General features: G+C 52.8%; 1 protein-coding gene across 7 annotated transcripts; it reads right to left on the reverse strand.

The window, feature by feature from the left end:
- Positions 1-224: 224 nt before the first annotated feature.
- Positions 225-9,148, reverse strand: ZNF687 (zinc finger protein 687). Of its 7 annotated transcripts, XM_023641186.2 has the most exons (10): positions 7,378-7,468; positions 7,204-7,290; positions 3,771-5,896; positions 3,442-3,620; positions 2,852-3,028; positions 2,597-2,759; positions 2,108-2,440; positions 1,871-1,983; positions 1,512-1,653; positions 225-1,366 (listed from the first exon to the last, which is right to left on the reverse strand). In XM_023641186.2, the coding sequence occupies exons 3-10, from the start codon at positions 5,877-5,879 to the stop codon at positions 875-877; spliced, it is 3,708 nt and encodes a 1,235-aa protein (XP_023496954.1). In that variant the 5' UTR covers positions 5,880-5,896; positions 7,204-7,290; positions 7,378-7,468; the 3' UTR covers positions 225-874. The 7 variants fall into 7 exon arrangements, with proteins under 7 accessions (XP_023496954.1, XP_023496951.1, XP_023496952.1 ...); XM_023641183.2 differs by lacking the exons at positions 7,204-7,290; positions 7,378-7,468 and adding an exon at positions 8,932-9,148; XM_023641184.2 differs by lacking the exons at positions 7,204-7,290; positions 7,378-7,468 and adding an exon at positions 8,917-9,036.
- Positions 9,149-18,968: the final 9,820 nt, after the last annotated feature.

The following is an 18,968-nucleotide window of genomic DNA, read 5'->3' on the forward strand; positions in this document are numbered from 1 at the left end:
CATTTCTGAGTTGTATTTTTGTGGGGGGGGTGGGTGAGGAGTGAACAGATGCCTCAGTGTCCAGGACACAAGAGACACCACACAGAACCAGGTGAAGCCTGCTTTCTCGCTGCCTGTCTCTGTCAGTGCCATCTTTTCCCTGAGACGGGCCTCCCCAGTTTTGACTCTCACCCCATCCCTGTCAAGTCCACATTGTCCAAGTCACATAAAAAGAGGAGCCTGAATGGGGATTAAACCACGAGCAGTTTTAATGGTCTGGTTTTTTTCCCTCCCGTTTCCCCCACTGTTGTTAGTATTATTATTACTACAAGAATAAAGGATTCCTGAGAGCCTGTCTCCTCCTCTCCTCGGGCCCCCCTTGACAGGACTCGTCCCCAGCAACCCCCCCCCACGGATTCCTGGGGAAAAAAAAAGACAAGTGAAAGGCACTGCAGGGGTTGGGGGCTTGAGTGCCAGGGTGGGGTGTGGGGGGGTGCAAGGGCAGGGCCAGGCTCACAGTCTGTGCCTGCAGGGGTTGAGGAGAGTGTCCCTCACTGCCCCAGCAGGGGCCCTCCTGGGCCTGTCTAGCAGGCCTAAGAAAGTCCCATCCTCCCACCCCCAGTCCCACACGAGGGTCTGCAGCAGGAGAAGAATTAGTGTTGGGCTCAGAAAGGAGGAATGGAGGGCCCACTCTACTAGGACCCAAGGAGCAAACCCAAAGGGGGGACTGCAAATAACTATAATCCTCAAAAGCTTTTCGTCTTCAGGGGTTAGGAGGAGAGGAGTTGAACAAAATGTGAATTACAATGAAACTCCCCAGTCCAGGGACCAGGCAGCAGCAGTGACCCAGGCTTCCGGGGAAGAGGGAGGGGTCAGGTCAGTCCAGGCCTGGGGCCTAGTTGTCTCCACTGCCCCCCTGCCGAGCCCTGATGAACGCCATGCCATGTGTGCGGAAATGGGTCTTGAGGTTGAGAGGGCTGTCACAGCTCTTGCCGCAGACCTTACAGGTCAGTGGGCCTCCAGAAGCAGGCAGGGGTGAATCTCCACCCTCTGGATCAGACCTTGAGGGAGGCGGGGGCTCTTCCTCCCCATCCCCCTGGCGTAGGGTACTGGCATTACCCACACCCCGTTTCTTCTTGTGGCTGATGAAACGATGCCGGCTCAGGGAGCCAGGGGAGGCAAAGCACAAGCCACAGTCGAGGCACTGCTGGGCACCGCCATCCACCCTCAGCCCCACCACGAGGCTCTGCTCCGCTGAGCCACTGCTCCGGTAGCGCAGGGGAACTCCCGACCCAGGTCCGCCCCTGGGGGACTTGGCTGGAGGTGTTGTACTGTCAGGCTCCTCACTGCAAGAGTCAGAGGACTGGCGGCGTTTCCGTCCTGGCCCCTGGAGAAGAGAGTGAAGAAACTGGGCCTCACCATCACCCCCCACTGTCCCTGGCATCCCCTCCTAGCTTCCTGAGTCCAGGGTCTATAACCCTGCAGGTTCCCACTCCCACGGCCCTAACACAGTAGGCTGGGCCTCTGCCTACCTGGGCTCTGGCACCGGGGCCCCGAGCCAGGGCATTCCCCCGGCCAGGGGACTGGGCCCCGAGCGGCAAGCCGTGCCGAACCTGGACGTGTTTCTCCAGGATCAGGCGGCTGCTGAAGGTGCGTTTTCCCTCTGTGCAATACCTAGAGGGGGAGAGTGGGCGGGATGGGCGCCAGGGGCACAGCCCAAAGACCAAGGCCCATGGCTCGAGAGGAGGGGGGTGACCAGAGCAGCTGGAGGCCTCAACCTTCAGTCCACTCAGACAAGAGGCGGGTGGGATGGTATTCTGGGGGACCAGAGAAGGGGCAGGGGGTCACCTGCTGGGCAGAAAGAGGAAGGGGGTGAGGGGAAAAGGGTTACCTGCATGGGTAAACTCGCTTGATACCCTCGTGATTGACCCTGACGTGGCGCCTCAGGCTGGGGGCGGAGCAGAAGGAACGCTCACACAGGCGACAGGGAAACTTTTTCACTGACTAGGAGAGCAGGAGGTGGGCAATCTCAGAGCCAGGCTCCAGGACCCCAACCCCACTACCTCACAGGTCAATCCCAGTGCTGCACCCCCAGCCTCCCTTGCTCCCCCCGGGGGGGCCCACTCACCTTGCCATGTTCCTTCTTCATGTGAGCCACATACTCATCACGCTCAGGGAACCAGGAATGACAAAGGCCACAGGTCCAGCCTCCAGGGCCCCCACCCCCGCCCTTGATGCCTTTGCTCCCTAGTTCCCGCCGAGGCCGTTTGGTTGGGCGAGGGGGCTCAGGGGAGCTGGGTAGTTCTTCCTCTTCTGAGGTTGAAGAAGATTCTTCAGTAGGGGGAGCTGCTCCTCCCCGAGACACAGCCAGCTCCTCGGGCTCAGTCTTGGGGGTCAAAAGGGCACCCCCGGCCCCTTTCCCAGCAGTCTCCTCCCCCAAGCGCCCAGACTGATGGGTGTTCTGTGAGAGGGAGACAAAAGGGATGGCTGTTGTTGGGGAGGGCCTAGCTTTGCCAGAGTCCTCATTTCTCCCCTGCCCCCACTTCCTCGGGTTATGTGACCCTGGCCCCAGGTCGACAAAGCTCAGCACCCCACCTCTATCCCTTGACTCCTGTACCTTGAGATGTTCTAGCATGGTCCTTTTTTGGGCAAAAAGCAGAGGACAAGATGGGCACTTAAAGACGCTGACACGCTGGGGCAGCAAGTGCTGGTCAAAGTGTGAGGTGAGGAGGGGCTTGTGAGTGAAGACCGTGTCACACATGGCGCACTTGTAGATCATCCTGTGTGGGTGGAGAAGACAGTGCAGACACCCTGCCCCATCAAGGCCCAAACCCCCGCCCGCCCGCCCTCATGCTCTTTCCCCATGTCTCACTTGGCCTGCTGCGCGTGGAAGCTGGGATGCTGGGTGTAGAGGTGGGCGTGGGCGCTGGGCGCAGACTTGAAGGCCATGGGGCAGATGGGGCACTTGTGGAAAACCTCACAGTGTGACGTCTGGATGTGGGACTTGATGGAGTTCACACCCCCAAACACCACTGCACAGCTGGGGCACCTTTGGGGAGGAAGTGGAAGACACTGTGATGAGGTGCAGGGCATCTCCACGTCCACTCTCCCACCCGACACTCATTCTCAGGGACTGGGTGGACCCCGAGAAGTTCATCAGTGAGGGAGCACAAGCAAGGCAGAGAAAGAAGGGAGCTGCAGAGACCCAACTCCCCAATGGAGGCCTGTTGAGGCAGAGCTGGAGCTCCAGAGGTGGCCCTGCTCTCCCCGCTCTCCGTGGGGAATGATGGAAAGGCAGGTACATCTCACGCTGCATTTGCCAACACACGAAGGCTGAAAGGTTCAGCAGGAGAGAGGGGGCTCTCCCTGAGAGGCCATCTAAAAGGCTGGTGCTGGGAGCCATGAGACCATGAAGTGCAGGGGGAAAGTGTCAAGATACCCTGGGGAGGAGAGGTGAGGCACCTGTATCCTACACGGCGAGAGAAATGCAGACAAGCCTCCCGGAGATGGGTCTGAAAATTGGCTTGCAGGAAGTTGCCCCCACACTCAGGGCAGACGTGGGGAGGTCGGTTCTTATGCATGCGCTGGTGGGCACTGAAGCTGCAGCGATTGGGGAGCATCATGGGGCAGGTAGGGCACACCTGTCAAGGAGGTTGAAACAATGTAAGTCAGTGAGGAGTGGCCTGTCCCCCATTACTTCTCCTAACCAAGCCCGCAACATATTCCTAGATCTTACGCCCACTGCTTCTGGCTGTCCCCTTCCCAGGGAAGGGCTGTGAAAGGCAACTCACATTGCTAGTGGCCCCAGGGGCAGGGGGCCCAAGCTGCTGGAAGTGGGCAGCCATGCCAGCCTTGTCCCGGCACTGCTCCTTGCACTCCAGGCAGCGAAAGCACGTGTAAGCGGAGGTGGCAGGGGCAGCAGGCGGCTCGGTTGATAGCGGCAGCACAGGGGCCTCAGCAGCAACTGTAGTAATGGCGGAGGTGATGGCCCCGTCACCCTTGCCCAAGGCAGGCAAGATTGGAGGTCCGAGGGCAGGTGAGACAGCCAGCAGGGGCGTGATGTCCGGCTGCCCCACCATCTGATCCAGGGCTACAGGCCTCATGACCAGGTGCGAGCACTGCATGACGAGCCCCTTGTCCTTGTGCTCGCGGGCGTGCAGCAGCAGGCTGCACTTGTTGAAGAAGACCAGGCGGCGGGCGCAGTGGTTGCAGGTGACCTCGATGCGCATGCTCCGGCGGTCATAGTGCCGTGCCAGGCTCTTCTCCAAAGAGAAGGCATCCCCACACTCGAGGCAGCGGTAGCCTGTTGGAGGCAGGGCCAGCCCAGCCTCAGCCGGGGGACTCAGGTTTGGCCGGTAGGCAGGCAGCAGGTTCTTGCTATTGAGGATCTTGTTGAAGGCCTCCACCAGGCTGGACTGGGTCCGGGAGATCACGGTGCCACCCCCTGCACCTGGCCCGGTGGCTGGCTTGGAAGGCTGCACCATCACTACTGAGGCACCGTTCACCTTCTGCCCCCCTGTCCCCAGCCCTGCCCGCCCCTCAGCCTTGGGGAGGGCTTGGGGCACCAGGCCCAGCACATTCTTTGCCATTGTCTTAGGGCTGGTGGCAGTGCCCCCGGGCAGAACCACAGCTTTGCGGGCCACGCTGGCCGCCATCAGCATGGCAGTACTCGCATTCTGGATGGTGGCCACAGGCAGCACAGTGCCCTTTAGCCTCGTGCCATCACCTAGTTGGACGCTCACCACCTTTGGACCCTCAGGGGTCGGGGTTGCAGGAGACAGCTTCAGGAGGCTGGCCTCGGCCAGGAAGGCCCCCTCAGCCAAGGGGGCAGGGGGATCAGGGTCTGAGGGCACCCGGGTTACAGTCCTTGTGATATTCCCGCAGGACGTTTTAATGGTCTTGATCCGCACCTTGAGGGGCCTGGAGGAGCTGGAGGAGGCAGGGGAGTCATTGCTGTCCTCGTCTGCAGCCTCGGCTCCACTAGAGGGACTCTGGGGACTTCCTGGGGAAGACTTGTCCACTGGCCCCTCGTCCTCTTCTTCTTCCTTTAGGGGCTGACAGGTGGGCACTTTGGGGGAGGCAAGAGGGCTCTGGTGTGCTGGAGACTGCTTGAAGAAGGGCATCTCCGCAACCCGGGGAGGTGAGGCGCTGGCAGGCATGCCTGTGGCCTCAGGGCTACAGCCCGAGCCTAGCCGGGCTAGGCCCTGGGCATTAAGAGGGCTGCAGCTGCCCGGCTTCAAAGACCCCAGTGGAGGGGGAGAACCAGGCGGCAGCAGGGCTGGGCCATTCTCCCGGGTCAGCTCAAAAGGAGAGGGGAAAGGAGGTGGGGTCATGGCCCCTTCCCGAGGTGGGGAAGGCGCAGAGGGAGGCAGGGGATCGGGGTGTTCCCCTGGCTCAGGCCCAAAATGAGCAAAGAGGTCCAGTGGAGCTTTGCTTTCCATGGCTTTTTCTTTCCAGGTACCCCCACTAGGAGGAGCTGGGGAGTGGGGTGTTCCTGGAAGGGATGGCTCAGGGCCCCCAAAACCATTTTGCAACAGACGAGGCCCCAGAGGCCCATCCTTAGTCACCCCCCCAGCCCGGGCCCCTTCCCCTCCTGAACTCCCAGCCAGGGACTCAGACTGCTCAGGACACACAGTGTTCTTGACGATGACGCTGACTGCTGAGATATCTGGCGGTGGCAGGCCATGGTCAGAGGCCTGGGCTGGAACCTCAGAGCCATCCCCAGCAGCGGCTACTGCTGCTTCTCCAGATTCGCCCCCTACACTGGGTTCTGGCTTCCCTGAACCTCCTGGCCCCTCATTTTCTTCTGGCCCCGAGTGGATGGCTTCATTCGCATCAATGTCGGGGATGTCAAAGGCAGCAAGAAGGTCGTCAAAATCAGGGGTCTTCATGTCCCCCATGGTGGCAGGTCCCAGACCTGATGAAAACAGGAAAAAGAGGGAGAAACTGAGACCTCTCGACCTCCTGCCTCAGGATCTCCAGATCTACCCCCTCTCAGAACCCACGTGCACTCTGACTTGGGTACACCTCTACCATACTAGAAATTACCTAGAGAGCTGTTGCTTGGTTTGCCAAACCGTAAAATTGAAAGGGAGGTACTGTGCACTCTCCAGGGAAGACATCAAGATCCAGAGAAAGAGGACGAAGAGAGATTGCTCAGAAATACAGATAAGAGAGAAGAGTAATAGAGACCGAGGGAGTTGAGTGAGCATCTTGGTTGAAACCACCTCAGCCCCTCCTGTGCCCAACACAGAATCAATCAATACTACTAAAAGGAGGAGGATGTACACAATGGTCAGGTCTAAGGGCTCATTCATGGCAGCATGAGATCCATTCATATACTTCACGGATCTTCTAGGGGTCCACAGAGATCTGAAAAGCCATGTGTACAAAGGGGCAGTGACTCAAGCCAAGATGTAAGAAATGATTCTAATTCCAGCTTTATCAACGGCCTGCTGTATAAGCAAGTTACTCCACTGCCTTACTTCTCTTGTTTCAAAGAAGGGGTAGGTAATCCATATATCATAGGGTTATTCTAAGCATGATCTGAATTGTAAACGTGAGAATCAGAACCCAGACACGACTTATTATTACAGTTAGGACAAACAAGGACATGTCAGGTTAAGGAGGAACTGGGAAGGTGTAAGCACTGGAAAACTAGAGACAAGAGTTAGGGGTCATGTACAGTCAAGTCTGGGGCACTTGGGGTCATCACGGGCACCTGGAGATCTAGCTTAGTTAACAGGGAGAAGTGGACTCAGGGAAATTGCCCAAGAGACCAAGATGGAAAGAATAAGACACAGGAACAGAAAGAGACAAAGGGAAGAGACAGAGGGGAAAACCATGACGGCAGCCTGGGCACAAGGGCCCCAGCCCAGGCCTCTCCTGTCACAAACACCTGCTGCTCCCTCACCTCCCTTCCCCAGAGTGCCTCAGGCCTCCAGGGGCCCTCCCCCAGCCAACCCCTCCTCCTTCCCTCCCTCCCTCCCCATCTTGCTCTCTCAGGGCTAAAACTCCAGGGTACCAGCTTATCCAGCACAGCTGCCACAATAAGGAAAACCCAGGCCCCTCACCCCTGTCATTTCTGCTCTGAGCTCTTCATTCCAGTTTATCCCCCAACTCACACTCCTCACCCTTTTAATTCTCCCTTGGCAACAGGAGCCCAGGAAGTCTCGCCCAACCCCAACCTGGCCTAGTATAAAAAAAAAATCCCACAAGACTTACGTGGCACTAAACTAACAAGAAGGCCAGCCTAGAGCTTGCAGGGGACTCAGGTCTGTTCCCTACCAGCTTCTCGCTACAAGTGCTTCTCTATCTAGGAAAAAGCAACTGAAGAAGGCTCTGTCCTTACACATTCCCTGCCCAGGATGCAAGCCATTTCCCAAGGCCAGTTCTCACCTCTTTCCAGCCTTTAGCCTGTAACTGGAGATAGTCCCAGCAGGTGGCAGCTGGCATTGCTGGGACCAAGGTGGGGGTGGAGGGAGAGGGTACCAACTAGAGGAAGAAAGGGGAGTCCTCCCCTCATCCTCCCCCCCCCCCTACTTAATTCTGCAGGCTCTGGGTTTAAACAAAGCCCTCCACTCCTTGCCTCTGCCTAATGGATCACTAGGGCCCTCCTCTGCCTGGCTCCCTCCAGACCTGGAGAGGCCTGAGCTACCTTCCACTCAGGCCTTCAGAAAAGTGGGCTGGCGGAGCACAGATCAGTGGGGACTATGAGAAAACATCTGCAAACTCGCCTCCCCCAAGCAACTCCCCCTTTGGCGTCCAAGTGACTTAGAGGTCATCCGATAGCCAGGAGCGGGCAGTCAACCAAGCAGCAGAGCTCAAGGCAGAAGAGGCTCCCCCCGCCGCCAGGCCCCCCCCACCCCCCCCGCGCGCCGCCCAGGCCTTTCTGCGGCTGCTGCGCCCTGTCTCTTGGGCTCCAGCCCTCCCTTTCCCTCTGTTCTTCCCCAAGCCGAAGGAAGGGGCTGAACAGGAAGAGGGTGAACTAGCCTAAGTCGGGCGGAGGCCCCACTGCCCTTTCCCTGGCCTGGGGCCTGCTGCGCAGAGAAGGGCGAGGGGCCGGCGGCCGGGGGCGATTAGGCTGCCGCCAAGCTGGGCAGCGGGCGGAATTAAGTCCCTGCCATCTGCCGAGGGCCGGCGCGGGGAGCACGTCCGGGACTGTGGGGAGGGGGCGGGGTGTACACAGGAACAGCCAGAGGGGAAACTGAGGCGCGCGACGCTTCTCTCTCTCCCACCGGCATGCGAAGGGAAGGGCTGGCCTCGGCCAGGCCAGGCCTTCGGGGAGCTGCCGCGCAGCCCCTCCGGGCCCAGGACTACGCGGGAGCGGGGGAGGCGCGTGGAAAGAGGAGTGGGGAGGGGACGGGCTCTGCGTGACTCGAAGCGGTCCAGCCAGGGGCCGTCCCAACTCCCACCTCCTCCCTGCCCTCCCCGCGCGGCGCAGCCTCCTCCTCGCGCGGACTCCCGGGCTCTCTCGAGACTGGGGAGTGAGCAGAAGGCGCGCGGCGGCCCGGGGCGCGAGCCCGAGTCCGGCCCGGGCCCGGACGCTGACCCGCGTCCAGTCGGGGTGCAGACTCCGCTCCGGCCTGGCCCAGTTCCCCCGCCCCCACCCCCGGACACGGACACCATTTTAGGTCGCGACATCCCGCAGCCTCCAGTCCCCGGCCGCGCTTCGGACGCCTCTTGGGCTGGGGGCGCCAGGACTTGGGGACTCCGACCCTCCCTCCACGTTACCCGGCTAGGGGCTGTGCTTTCAACAGGCGGGGAGTTTCGGCCATCCGCCCCAAGGGATGGAGGCGGCGGCGGCGGCGGCGTCGGGGCCTCCCTAGAAGCTACCCCAGGGGGGCGGCGCGGAGAAGGGGGTAGTTGACCAAGTGGGGGAGGGGCAGGGGTATTTACCCGCCCCCCCAGGGGGCGGGGCCAAGGGCGGGTATTTACCCCCGGCACGCTTACTCGTTCCGCTCCTGGTGCGGGCTGAGACCCCGCGCTCTCTCCCCTGCTCAAGCCGCTGCCGCCGCCGCCACCGCCCTCCCCGCGCCGCCGCTACTTCCTGCTTCTCTCCCGTTCAGCCTCCCCCTCCCTCAGCTCCCTCCGCGTTCCCGGTCTGAGCTGCCCGCTTTCGCACTCGCCATTGGCCAATACCCCCGTCGTTCAGGACTGCGCCCCTCCCAACCCCGCACTGGGTTGGCCTTAAGTACTGCCGCTCGCAACTAACCCCGCACAGTCTTCCCAGCCTCATTGGGCAAGGAGCCTAGTCCTTCGGAAGATGCCTCTCCCCATTGGTTGCGCCAGGGCCCACTTGCCCCATTGGGGCTTCTCTAAAACGACTGGCCTCCGCCACTGTCGTTTAGAAAGAAGCCAATCTGGTTCCCTGCTTTCCTACTGGAGGCGGTGACTATCCCAGGTGCGTCTCCGCCCCCTCACCCCCTATTGGCCGTGATCCTTGAAGCCTGCAGTGCACTTATGCAAATTTAAAGAACTCTCAGCTTCTATTTGGTGAACACTTGCAGAAGCAGCTCACCGACTCTGAGTGGACCTGGGATGGGTAGATCGGTTTGCGCTTTTTGCTCAAGCTAAACCCCAATATCAGTCATACGGTGCAAAAGTCACAGAATGGGACGTCACTCAAAACATTACGTCATCTGGTGACCATTTCCTCGCGTTTTTCCCACAGTCTAAACCTTCATATAATTTGGATGGATGGGGTCCCCGCGGGTCCCAGCTCCTGGCGGTGACGTCACCCACAGCTCCTCCCTCTGCGGGTACGCTTGGAGTGGAGGCGGGATTTGGAATGTAGAGGGAACCGGCTCCTGAAGCTTGGGACTGGCTTACAGACCGGAAGTAGGGGAGAGGTGACGTTAGGAGTGCTGGCGTGGCCTGGGCCATTCCCAAAGGGATCTTAAAGCGGCACACCGGTAGGCTTCCTAAGCACGAGGAGGGTGAAACCCGCCCCCCGCCCTTACGCACGCATCTATTTCCCATTTAAGAGCTCTCCTTTTCCCCGCCCCCAGCACGGGGTGGGGGTGGAGTCGAGGCAGACTTTCCCGCGCTTTGTTGCCCCGCCCCCTGGAGGCGGGGGAAGGGGAGCGGTTGCTCGGAAAATAAGTTGCACCGGTACTCTAATCAGCACGCACGTGCGGAGTTCATTTGCAAGCTCTGTGTGCCGCCTTGCGCACACTCTCGCCTGCCGGAGAGCTTCCGCAGCTGCCGCGCGCAGCCGCTCACAACCTGGATGTAGTTATTAAGGTGGTTCTGTACCCTGCCCAAGGGTCACTAGACCCCTGCACCCATGACTCGCGCGTGCCCTGAGAATTTGCGTGGCTACTAGCGACTGTATTGAGGTGTGAATCAACTTCTGGATGGGAATCTTGGGGTCACCACTTACCATAGGTTCCATCGGGCAAGTCGCTCAACCTCCCTGAACCGGTACTCCCATGGGTAAAGTGGAGCTTATAATACCCACCTGACATGATTGTTTTTGTGAAGATTAAAAGGGTTTATGTAAAAGTAAAGTGATGGGCAAATGAGAGTAGTGCCTGCCCACTCCGCCGCCTTCTTTCTCGAGGTTGCGCGCAGTGACTCCAGCTCACAGTGCTCTTCCATCTCTAAACAACTAACTCGGGAGTCGCGTACTCGGTGTAGCCAACCGGTGTTCCATTCCCGCCTTCTTCTCTAAGTCTTTCTGTATGGAATAATTACTACTCAGCTACACGTGTGGGACCGATTATAAGAACTTTATGTATATTAATTCGTTTAATCTTTACCACAATCCTGTGAGGGAGGTACTGTTATTATCTCCATTTCACTGTGGAGGAAACTACGGCACAGACAGGTTAGGTTAGGTGACTTATCCAAGGTCAAAGGCAGTGGAGTTGAAGTCCTGAGGGTTAACCATTGTATTTCACAGTTTCCGTTGCAAGGAGGGCTCTGGAGAGAAGTTTGTTCTTCAGTTAGATGCACTATTCGTTCATTTAAGAAGTAACTTAATTCAACCAATATTGTTGTGTATTTTCAGTTGTGTATTTTTAGTGGTGGGTCCTTCTAGTTGTGTCATGGGGGATGCCACCTCAGCATGGCCTGATGAGCGGTGCCATGTCCGCGCCCAGGATCCGAACCGGTGAAACCCCGGGCCGCGGAAGCCGAGCACGCGAACTCAACCCCTCGCCCGGAAGGCCCCTTGAGCACCATCTTTGAGTAAAACAGTGTTGTGGGCTCTGGGGATACAGTAGTGAACAAAGCAGACAAGAATCCCCGTCCTCATGAAACGTGTTCCTGTGAAGGTGAACGATAAATATGACAAGTAAAGCATGTGGAAGCCTGTTAGAAACGAGCATTGCTGAAGGGACAAATAAAGCAGGGCTATAATGAAAAGACATGGAGGACCTTTAAATGCACATTGCTACGTGAAAGAAGCCAATCTGAAAGGGCTACATACTGTATGATTCCAGCTATATGACATTCTGGAAAAGGCAAAACTATGGTGACAGTAAAAAGTTGTGTTTAAAAAGGAAAGAGGGGGCCGGCCCGGGGGCGCAGCGGTTAAGTTCCCACGCTCAGCTTTGGCGGCCTGGGGTTCCCCGGTTGGGATCCCAGGTGTGGACATGCCACCGCTTGGCAAGCCATGCTGTGGTAGGCGTCCCACATATAAAGTAGAGGAAGATGGGCACTGATGTTAGCTCAGGGACAGTCTTCCTCAGCAAAAAGAGGAGGCTTGGCAGCAGTTAGCTCAGGGCTAATCTTCCTCCAAAAAAATAAATAAATAAAAATAAAAAGTAAAGAGGTTGCTAAGCATTCAGATGGAAGGAGGGATGAACAGGTGGAGCACAGGGGATTTTTAGGGCAGTGAAACTGTTCTGTGTGATACTGTAATAGTGGATTCATGACATTATACATTTGTCAAAAGCGCTAAGGTGAACTATGGACTTTAGTTAATAACAATGAATCAATATTTGTTTGTTAATTGTAACGAGATGTTAATAAGAGGGGAAACTAGGGGGAGGGAAGTATATGGGAACTTTGTAATTTCTGCTCAATTTTTCTATAAACTTAAAACTGCTCTAAGAAATAGAGTCTATTGTTCTTTTTTTTAAGTGAAAACCTAAAGCAGGGAAAGAGGACAGGAAGTGTGGGGAACGTTGCAATTTTAGATGGGGGGGCAGTAAAGGTCTTTATGAGAAGGTGGCATTTCAGTAAAGGCCAAAAGTTGGTGAGTGAGCTATGCAACTATCTGGGGCAAGAAGGTTCCAGGGAGAGGGAACAAATACAGGTGGGAGTGCGTTCCACAGAGGTAAAGGGGTGGGAGGAGAGGGTCAGGTCGTGGGATGCTTTGGGGACTATTGGAAGGACTTTGGCTTATTCTCAGGGTGGGATGACATGGTGGCCTGACTTACTGTCTCAAAAGATTGGATGTGGGGTATGAGAAAAAGAAACTCAAAAGCTTAGGGCCTGAGGAAATAGAAGAATGATGCCGCCATTTCCTGAAGTGGGAAGACTACAGGAGAAGCGGGTTCCGGGGTGAGGTCAGTAGCTCAATTTCAGTCATGTTCAGTCATATGACGCATCTAAGTGGAGATATAAATTTGGGTGTCATCAGTTTATAGATAGTATTTAAAATCCAGGTCAGCATTACTAAGATCACCAAGGGAATGTATGAGGATACAAGAGAGGAAAAGTCCCAGGACTGAGCAATGGGGAGCTCCAAAGTTTACAAGTCAGGGAGGTAAGAGGAACCAGTAAAGAAGACTGAGAAAGAATAGCAAAGAGAAGAAGGAGGCAATCAGGAGAGTGTTGTGTCCTTGAAACTAAATAAATAAAGTGTCTCAAGGAGGAGGAGGAAAGAATGATAAACTGTCAGATGCCACTAAAAGATCAAATAAGATGAAGCCTGAGAATTGACCAATGGATTAAGCAAAATGGAGGTCATGGGTGATCATGATAAGGATAGATTTGGTGGATTGGTGGCAAGAAAAGCTTGCATGTAGTGGTTTCAAAAGAATGGAGGAGAGGGAGAAAAAGGAGACAGTGCCTATAGACAATTGTTTCAAAGGAGAGAAGGAGAGAAATGAAGTGGTAACCGGAGGGGAAGGGGTCAGGAAAGGACTATTTCAAGATGAAGAAATTGCAGTCTGTTAGTAAACTGGTAGGAAAGATCCTGTAAAAAGGAAAAACTGATGTTGCAGCAAAGAGATAGAGAAAAGTTCCTGGAGCCAAACACTTGAAAAGGTGAGGAATGGGATCTAGCTCACAAAAGGAGGAACAAGGACAGTTCACCCATAATAACAAGAGAGAAGGCAGAGGAAGAGGACATGGTGAGAGCGCTGTAGATCTCTTCACTTGCTTCTGTGCTCGCAATGTAAGAAACCAGATCATCCCCTAAGACTGAAGATGAAGGAGGAGCTAGAGATTTGAGGAGAAAGAAGGTAGGAAACAGGCACTCAGGAGAGAGGAATGGACCAGGAGAGATCAAGGGACTGAGAGGCCAGGGGGTTGGAAGGCTCATTTACAAGGATAATGAAATCAAGAATTATGATAGGAGCAGTACAGAAGTAGTGACGGAGGTGGGTGCAGCAAGAAGGGGTGGTATAATCAGAAGGTACTGCTCCATGAGTGTGTGTGTGTGTGTGTGTATGTGTACATTTCTAGCTCCCCAAAGTCTCCCTCTGAGCCTTTCCGAGGCAATAGTTACTACTATTCTGCTTTTATCATCATTGATTGTTTTGCCTATTCTTTTTTTTTCTGCTTTTTCTCCCCAAATCCCCCCAGTACATAGTTGCATATTTTAGTCGTGGGTCCTTCTGGTTGTGCTATGTGGGACACCGCCTCAGCATGGCCTGACAAGCAGTGCCATGTCTGCACCCAGGATTTGAACCGGTGAAGCCCTGGGCCACCGAAGCCGAGTGCTCAAACTTAACCCCTCGGCCACAAGGCTGGCCCCTCTTTTGCCTCTTCTTAAACTTGACATAAATAAAATCATACAATATATAATTTTTGTGTATCTAGCTTCTTTCTGTCAACATTTTGTTTGTGAGATCTAATCATGTTGTAGCAATAGTTTATTCTTTTCTAATGCTATGGAGTCTTTCACTTTATGAATAAACCACAATTTATCCATTCTATTGTTGATGGACATTTTGGTTGTATCCAGTTTTTGGCTATTGTGAATGTAACTACTATGAACATTCTTGTACCTGTATTTTGATGGACAGTACTCTGTTTTTTCTCGAGCGTATAGCTGGGTCATAGGGGATGTGTATGTTGAGCTTTAGTAGATAGGCGCAGTTTTCCTAAGCATTCCAGTTTATGTTCCCACCGGCAATTTATGACTGCTTCAGTTGCCCTACAGTATCCTCACTAACACTGGGCATTGTCAATCCTTTTAGTTGGGGGCGTTCTCATGGGTATGTTGTGGTATTTCATTGTGGTTTTAATTTGTATTTCCCTGATTAAAAATGGTGTTAAGCACTTTTTCATTATTCTTATTGGCCACTTGTATCTCCTCTTTTGTAAAGTGCTTGTTCAAGTCTTTTGCCCAGAATTTTATTGTTTTGTTGTTTTGGGTTTTGTTTTGTTTTGTTTGCTTATTGATTTGTAGTTTTTTATATATTTTGGACACAAGTCCCTTGTCACGTATGTTAATTCCAGATATTTTCTTCCAGTCTATGCTTGCCTTTCCACTCTTTTAACGGTATTTTTTTTTGGTGAACATAAGTCCTTATTTCTTTTTAGTGGTGAAATTCATGTAACATAAAATTAACATTTTAACTTAACAATTGAGTGGCATTTAGTATATTCACAATGTTGTGTAACCACCACATCTATCTAGTCCCAAAACATTTTCATCACCCCTGAAGGAAACCCCGTACCCATTAAGCAGTTGCTCCCATTCCCCACCCTCCCAGCCCATGGCAACCACCAATCTGTGTTCTGTCTCTGTGAATTTACCTACCTGGATATTTCATATAAATGAAATCATACAATATATGACCTTTTATGTCTGGCTTCTTTCACTTAGCAGAATGTTTTCAAAGTTCATCCAAGAAGTTCTTAATTTTAATAAAGTCCAATTTATCAATTTTTCTTTCATGGTTAGTGCTTTTTGTGTCCTGGTTAAGGTCAAGAAGATATTCTTTTTTTTCGAGAAGGCTTATTTGTTTAACTTTTCCCATTTAGGTTTATGATCTAATGTGAATTAATGTTTGCATATGGTGTGAGTTTTGGGATCAAAGTTGTGTGTTTTTTTTTTTTTTTTTTTTGGTGAGGAAGATTGGCCCTAGAGATTGATCTTGAGCTAACATCTGTTGCCAATCTTCCTCTTTTTTTCTGCTTGAGGAAAACTGTCACTGAGCTAACATCTGTGCCCATCTTCCTCTATTTTGTATGTGGGATGCCTCCACAGCATGCTTTGATGAGCACTGTGTAGGTCCATGCCCAGGATCCGCACCCATGAATCCCCGGTTGCCAAAGCAGAGTGCGCAAAGTTAACCACTATGCCACCAGGCCAGCCCCAGTATTGTGCTTTTAAACTAGATCGTTCCAGTAGTAACCAATAGCCCCTGCTATCCTCCCTACTTCCTGATCGTGGCAAGGATAGCAGCCTCCCTGGCAGACCGCTTCTGCCACATTCTGAGAATCATTCCTGGAAGCCCAGACTAGAGCCCTCTCCTCCAGCCCTCCCAATAACTCTGTAAGCGTCTGATTCAACAAATTAAATTCCTTTCTCCTTAAAATACCTAGATTGGATTTTGTTTCTTGTACTGAACCCTGACCAATCAAGCCCTCGCTATTGTGTTTACAACTCATCTGGCTTGTCCCCAGTGCTGTTGGTGGCATATATTGTTGCCTAGAGCTTAAATTTCTCTTCTTTCCCAGCAGCCGCCTTGTTCTAGGGTAGGTGGGACTGTGGTGACAAAGAAGGAAAAAGCTTTCTTGTGGTTTTAGATTGTTGTCACCTAAGGGAACAGTGAGCTGCAGAAACCCAGTATGTGAGCATGCAGAGTCCGGCCACAAGCCCCTCAGCCTCGTCCTCCCCACCCCACAGCACTCTCATCCAGTAGACTCACCCTTTAGAACCTAGAAGTCCTCACACTCTCGGACCCCGACACTCCCTCTTTAACCTGCACCCTCTCCCTGGGTGCCCTCATCCACAGACATTTATCACCTTGGCCTAACAACTCTGCACATGTGTCACTCACTCAGATCATCCACCTGAATTCGAGTGCCACCCAGAAATACCACAGACACTTGCGAGGCCCCATGACGAGAACCAAATTCACTGCTTTCTACCACACAGTCTCTTTTTCTTGGATTTGCATCTCAGGGAAAGTTATCACCACTAACCCACACACCGAAACCTGGGAGTGTCTTTTACTCATTCCTCTTCCTTATCACCCGCGACAGCCAAGACCTGTCAATTCCACCTCCCCAACATCTCTCAAATTCACCCCCAAGCCCACGAGCACAACTCTTGTTCCAGCCAACACCATATTCTTTCCAACAGATTCCTCATCCTTGCCCCACCCCAATGTTTCCTATAAAACAAAACGAATCATATTCAGATGCTTGAAACCCTTCATCCTCTCCAGTCGCCTGCACGACAGAGTCCACATTCCTTGGCATGTATAATGGTGAAATAAACCCATTTTCACACCAACAAAAACTGAGAGAGTTTACCACCAACATATCTTCACTGTAAGAACTTTTACAGGATTTACTTCTGGAAAGATAAAAATTATCTCAGAAAGGGGCTGGCCCCGTGGCCGAGTGGTTAAGTTCGCGCACTCCGCTGCAGGTGGCCCAGTGTTTCGTTGGTTCGAATCCTGGGCGCGGACATGGCACTGCTCATCAAACCACGCTGAGGCAGCGTCCCACATGCCACAACTAGAAGACCCACAACGAAGAATATACAACTATGTACCAGAGGGGCTTTGGGGAGAAAAAGGAAAAAAATAAAATCTTTAAAAAAAAAATTATCTCAGAAAGAAGGTCTGTGAAGCAAGAATTGGTGAGAAAAAATGGTAAACTTGTGGATAAAGCTAAATCAGCACTCCTTGTATATGACAATAATGATAATATCTAATTTATGTGGTTTCAAAAGCAAGACAGACTTTTGGGTACAGAGGGTGCGTCGCATACACTCATTTGTTTTTGCTCCTTCCTGAAATATACTGAAATGACAATAAAGGTATTTTTAAAGAGACATAAGCTCACAACAAAAAATGGAAAAGAGAACAATAGTGAAATCTTGGAAGCTAGAAAGCAGATGAATGTCCGCTAGATAGACCCAAGAAAACGGAATTCTAAGTCAATGGGCAAAGTTGAAAAGCAAGCTCTTTACACTGCAGAATCCCCATGATTATCAGGAATCAACAACACCAGGTGCCTCCAAAGGGGCTGATAACGGTGGAGGGAAAAATAGGAGAATTATTTGAAAATCAGTGTAAGGAGGGTCATGTCCCAGATCCCCTGCTCCACTCCGTGGAGCTCTTCGAGAGCCCCTCCCCGACCATGGCAGAAACCTGGAGGTTTATGCTCCAGAGAGGGCAGAAATATCCTGAAAACAGGAGGACTAAAAGAATTTACATCCTGGGGCCGCCCCGTGGCCGAGTGAAGTCCAGGCACTCCACTTCCACAGCCCAGCGTTCAGATCCTGGGCACGGACATGGCACTGCTCATTAGGCCATGCTGAGGTGGCGTCCCACATGCCACAACTAGAAGGACCCACAACTAAAATATACAACTAGGTACTGGGGGGATTTGGGGAGAAAAAGACAGAAAAAAAAAAAAAAAGAATTTACATCCTAAATTCTGAGAACCCCAGCCCTTTCCCCAATTGAGTACCCAGAATGCTAGCAATCAGAACTACACTTTCCAAGTAGGAGACTGGAATTTGTTTGCTTTAAAGAATCTGATCTAAAGATCCCGAAGTTGGGGGTTCCCCCAGGAGAAGCCCTGGCAAGATCATCCTAGAGAGACCCTTATAGTTAACAGCTTCCCACCCACGCTCGAAAATATGGTCTCCCACACACCCTGAGAACGTAAAACTCAGCTCCGACTGGGAGAGTAAAATTCTGCCCTGCCGTTCTTCAAGCTGAGATAACAGACACAGAAAGCCAGCAAAGTTAACAAGAAACACTATTTCTCCCAAGTTATGGAGCAGCAAAGTTTGTAACGACCCTCTTCTGTGACTACTGCTTTCTTACTGAGAAACTTTGTTCTCTAAAGTCACAGACTATAAGAAACATTGCTCTTTGAAAGCATATCAGTAAGAATGAATCATCCTCCTTTTGCCTGAAGGATCGCTGTCACGTTGAGACAGACAAGCACCCTTGATTTATAACGCAGGTGCAGAGCTTCAGATAAGGGGTTTCTGGACACAGTATTCCACATCAGTGTTTACTTCACAGTCCAGACCTGATAGTAACCTCCTTACACAGATCCCTGTTTACTTTGAGCCTATTAGAACACTGCTTCATTAAATTTCACCTAAGCTTCACCCTTGCCCCAAATCCTGTGGTCCACGGATCTCTTCCTTTGTTTGGCGAGAGGCCTTACTGTTTCCTTTGGTCTGTGATCTCTCCCACTGCCACAGGCCAATGAGCCCATGCTGGTTGGGCTAGGACAAGGCTCTCACAGAAAACTGGAGGCTTTGGTCCACCCACCAAAGCAAGAAAGGCTCGGGTCTCTGATGTGGTTGTAGTCACACAGCCGGAACTGGAGCAGCTAGGGGCTGACTGGGCACCTCACTCTTTTCATATATTCTCAGGGCTTCTCACTGGTACTCTGGGTAGGCTAACTTGGGCTTCCTCACAAGATGGTGGCCTCAGAGCAGCTGGAGTGCTAACTTAGAGGGCCCCAGCATAAGTGTTCCAGCAAACAAGGCAGAAGCTGCATTGCCTTTCCAGCACAGCATAGGCACTCAGTAAACACTTGTTGAATGATTGCCTAGCACTTTAAGTTATAACTGGTTTATTGAATTATCTGAACTCTATAAG

This window comes from Equus caballus, chromosome 5 (genome assembly GCF_041296265.1).
Source record: "Equus caballus isolate H_3958 breed thoroughbred chromosome 5, TB-T2T, whole genome shotgun sequence".
Lineage (NCBI taxonomy): Eukaryota > Metazoa > Chordata > Mammalia > Perissodactyla > Equidae > Equus > Equus caballus.

Bases quoted from the DNA above. Each gene is read 5' to 3' on its own strand.
- ZNF687 (XM_023641183.2), bottom strand. From the start codon at position 5,879: ATGGGGGACATGAAGACCCCTGATTTTGACGACCTTCTTGCTGCCTTT. The intron at 3,621-3,770 runs GTGAGTTGCCTT...CCTCCTTGACAG, and splicing joins CCCCTGGGGCCACTAGCAAT to GTGTGCCCTACCTGCCCCAT. The intron at 3,029-3,441 runs GTGCCTCACCTC...TCCTCCCCAAAG, and splicing joins TCTCGCCGTGTAGGATACAG to GTGCCCCAGCTGTGCAGTGG.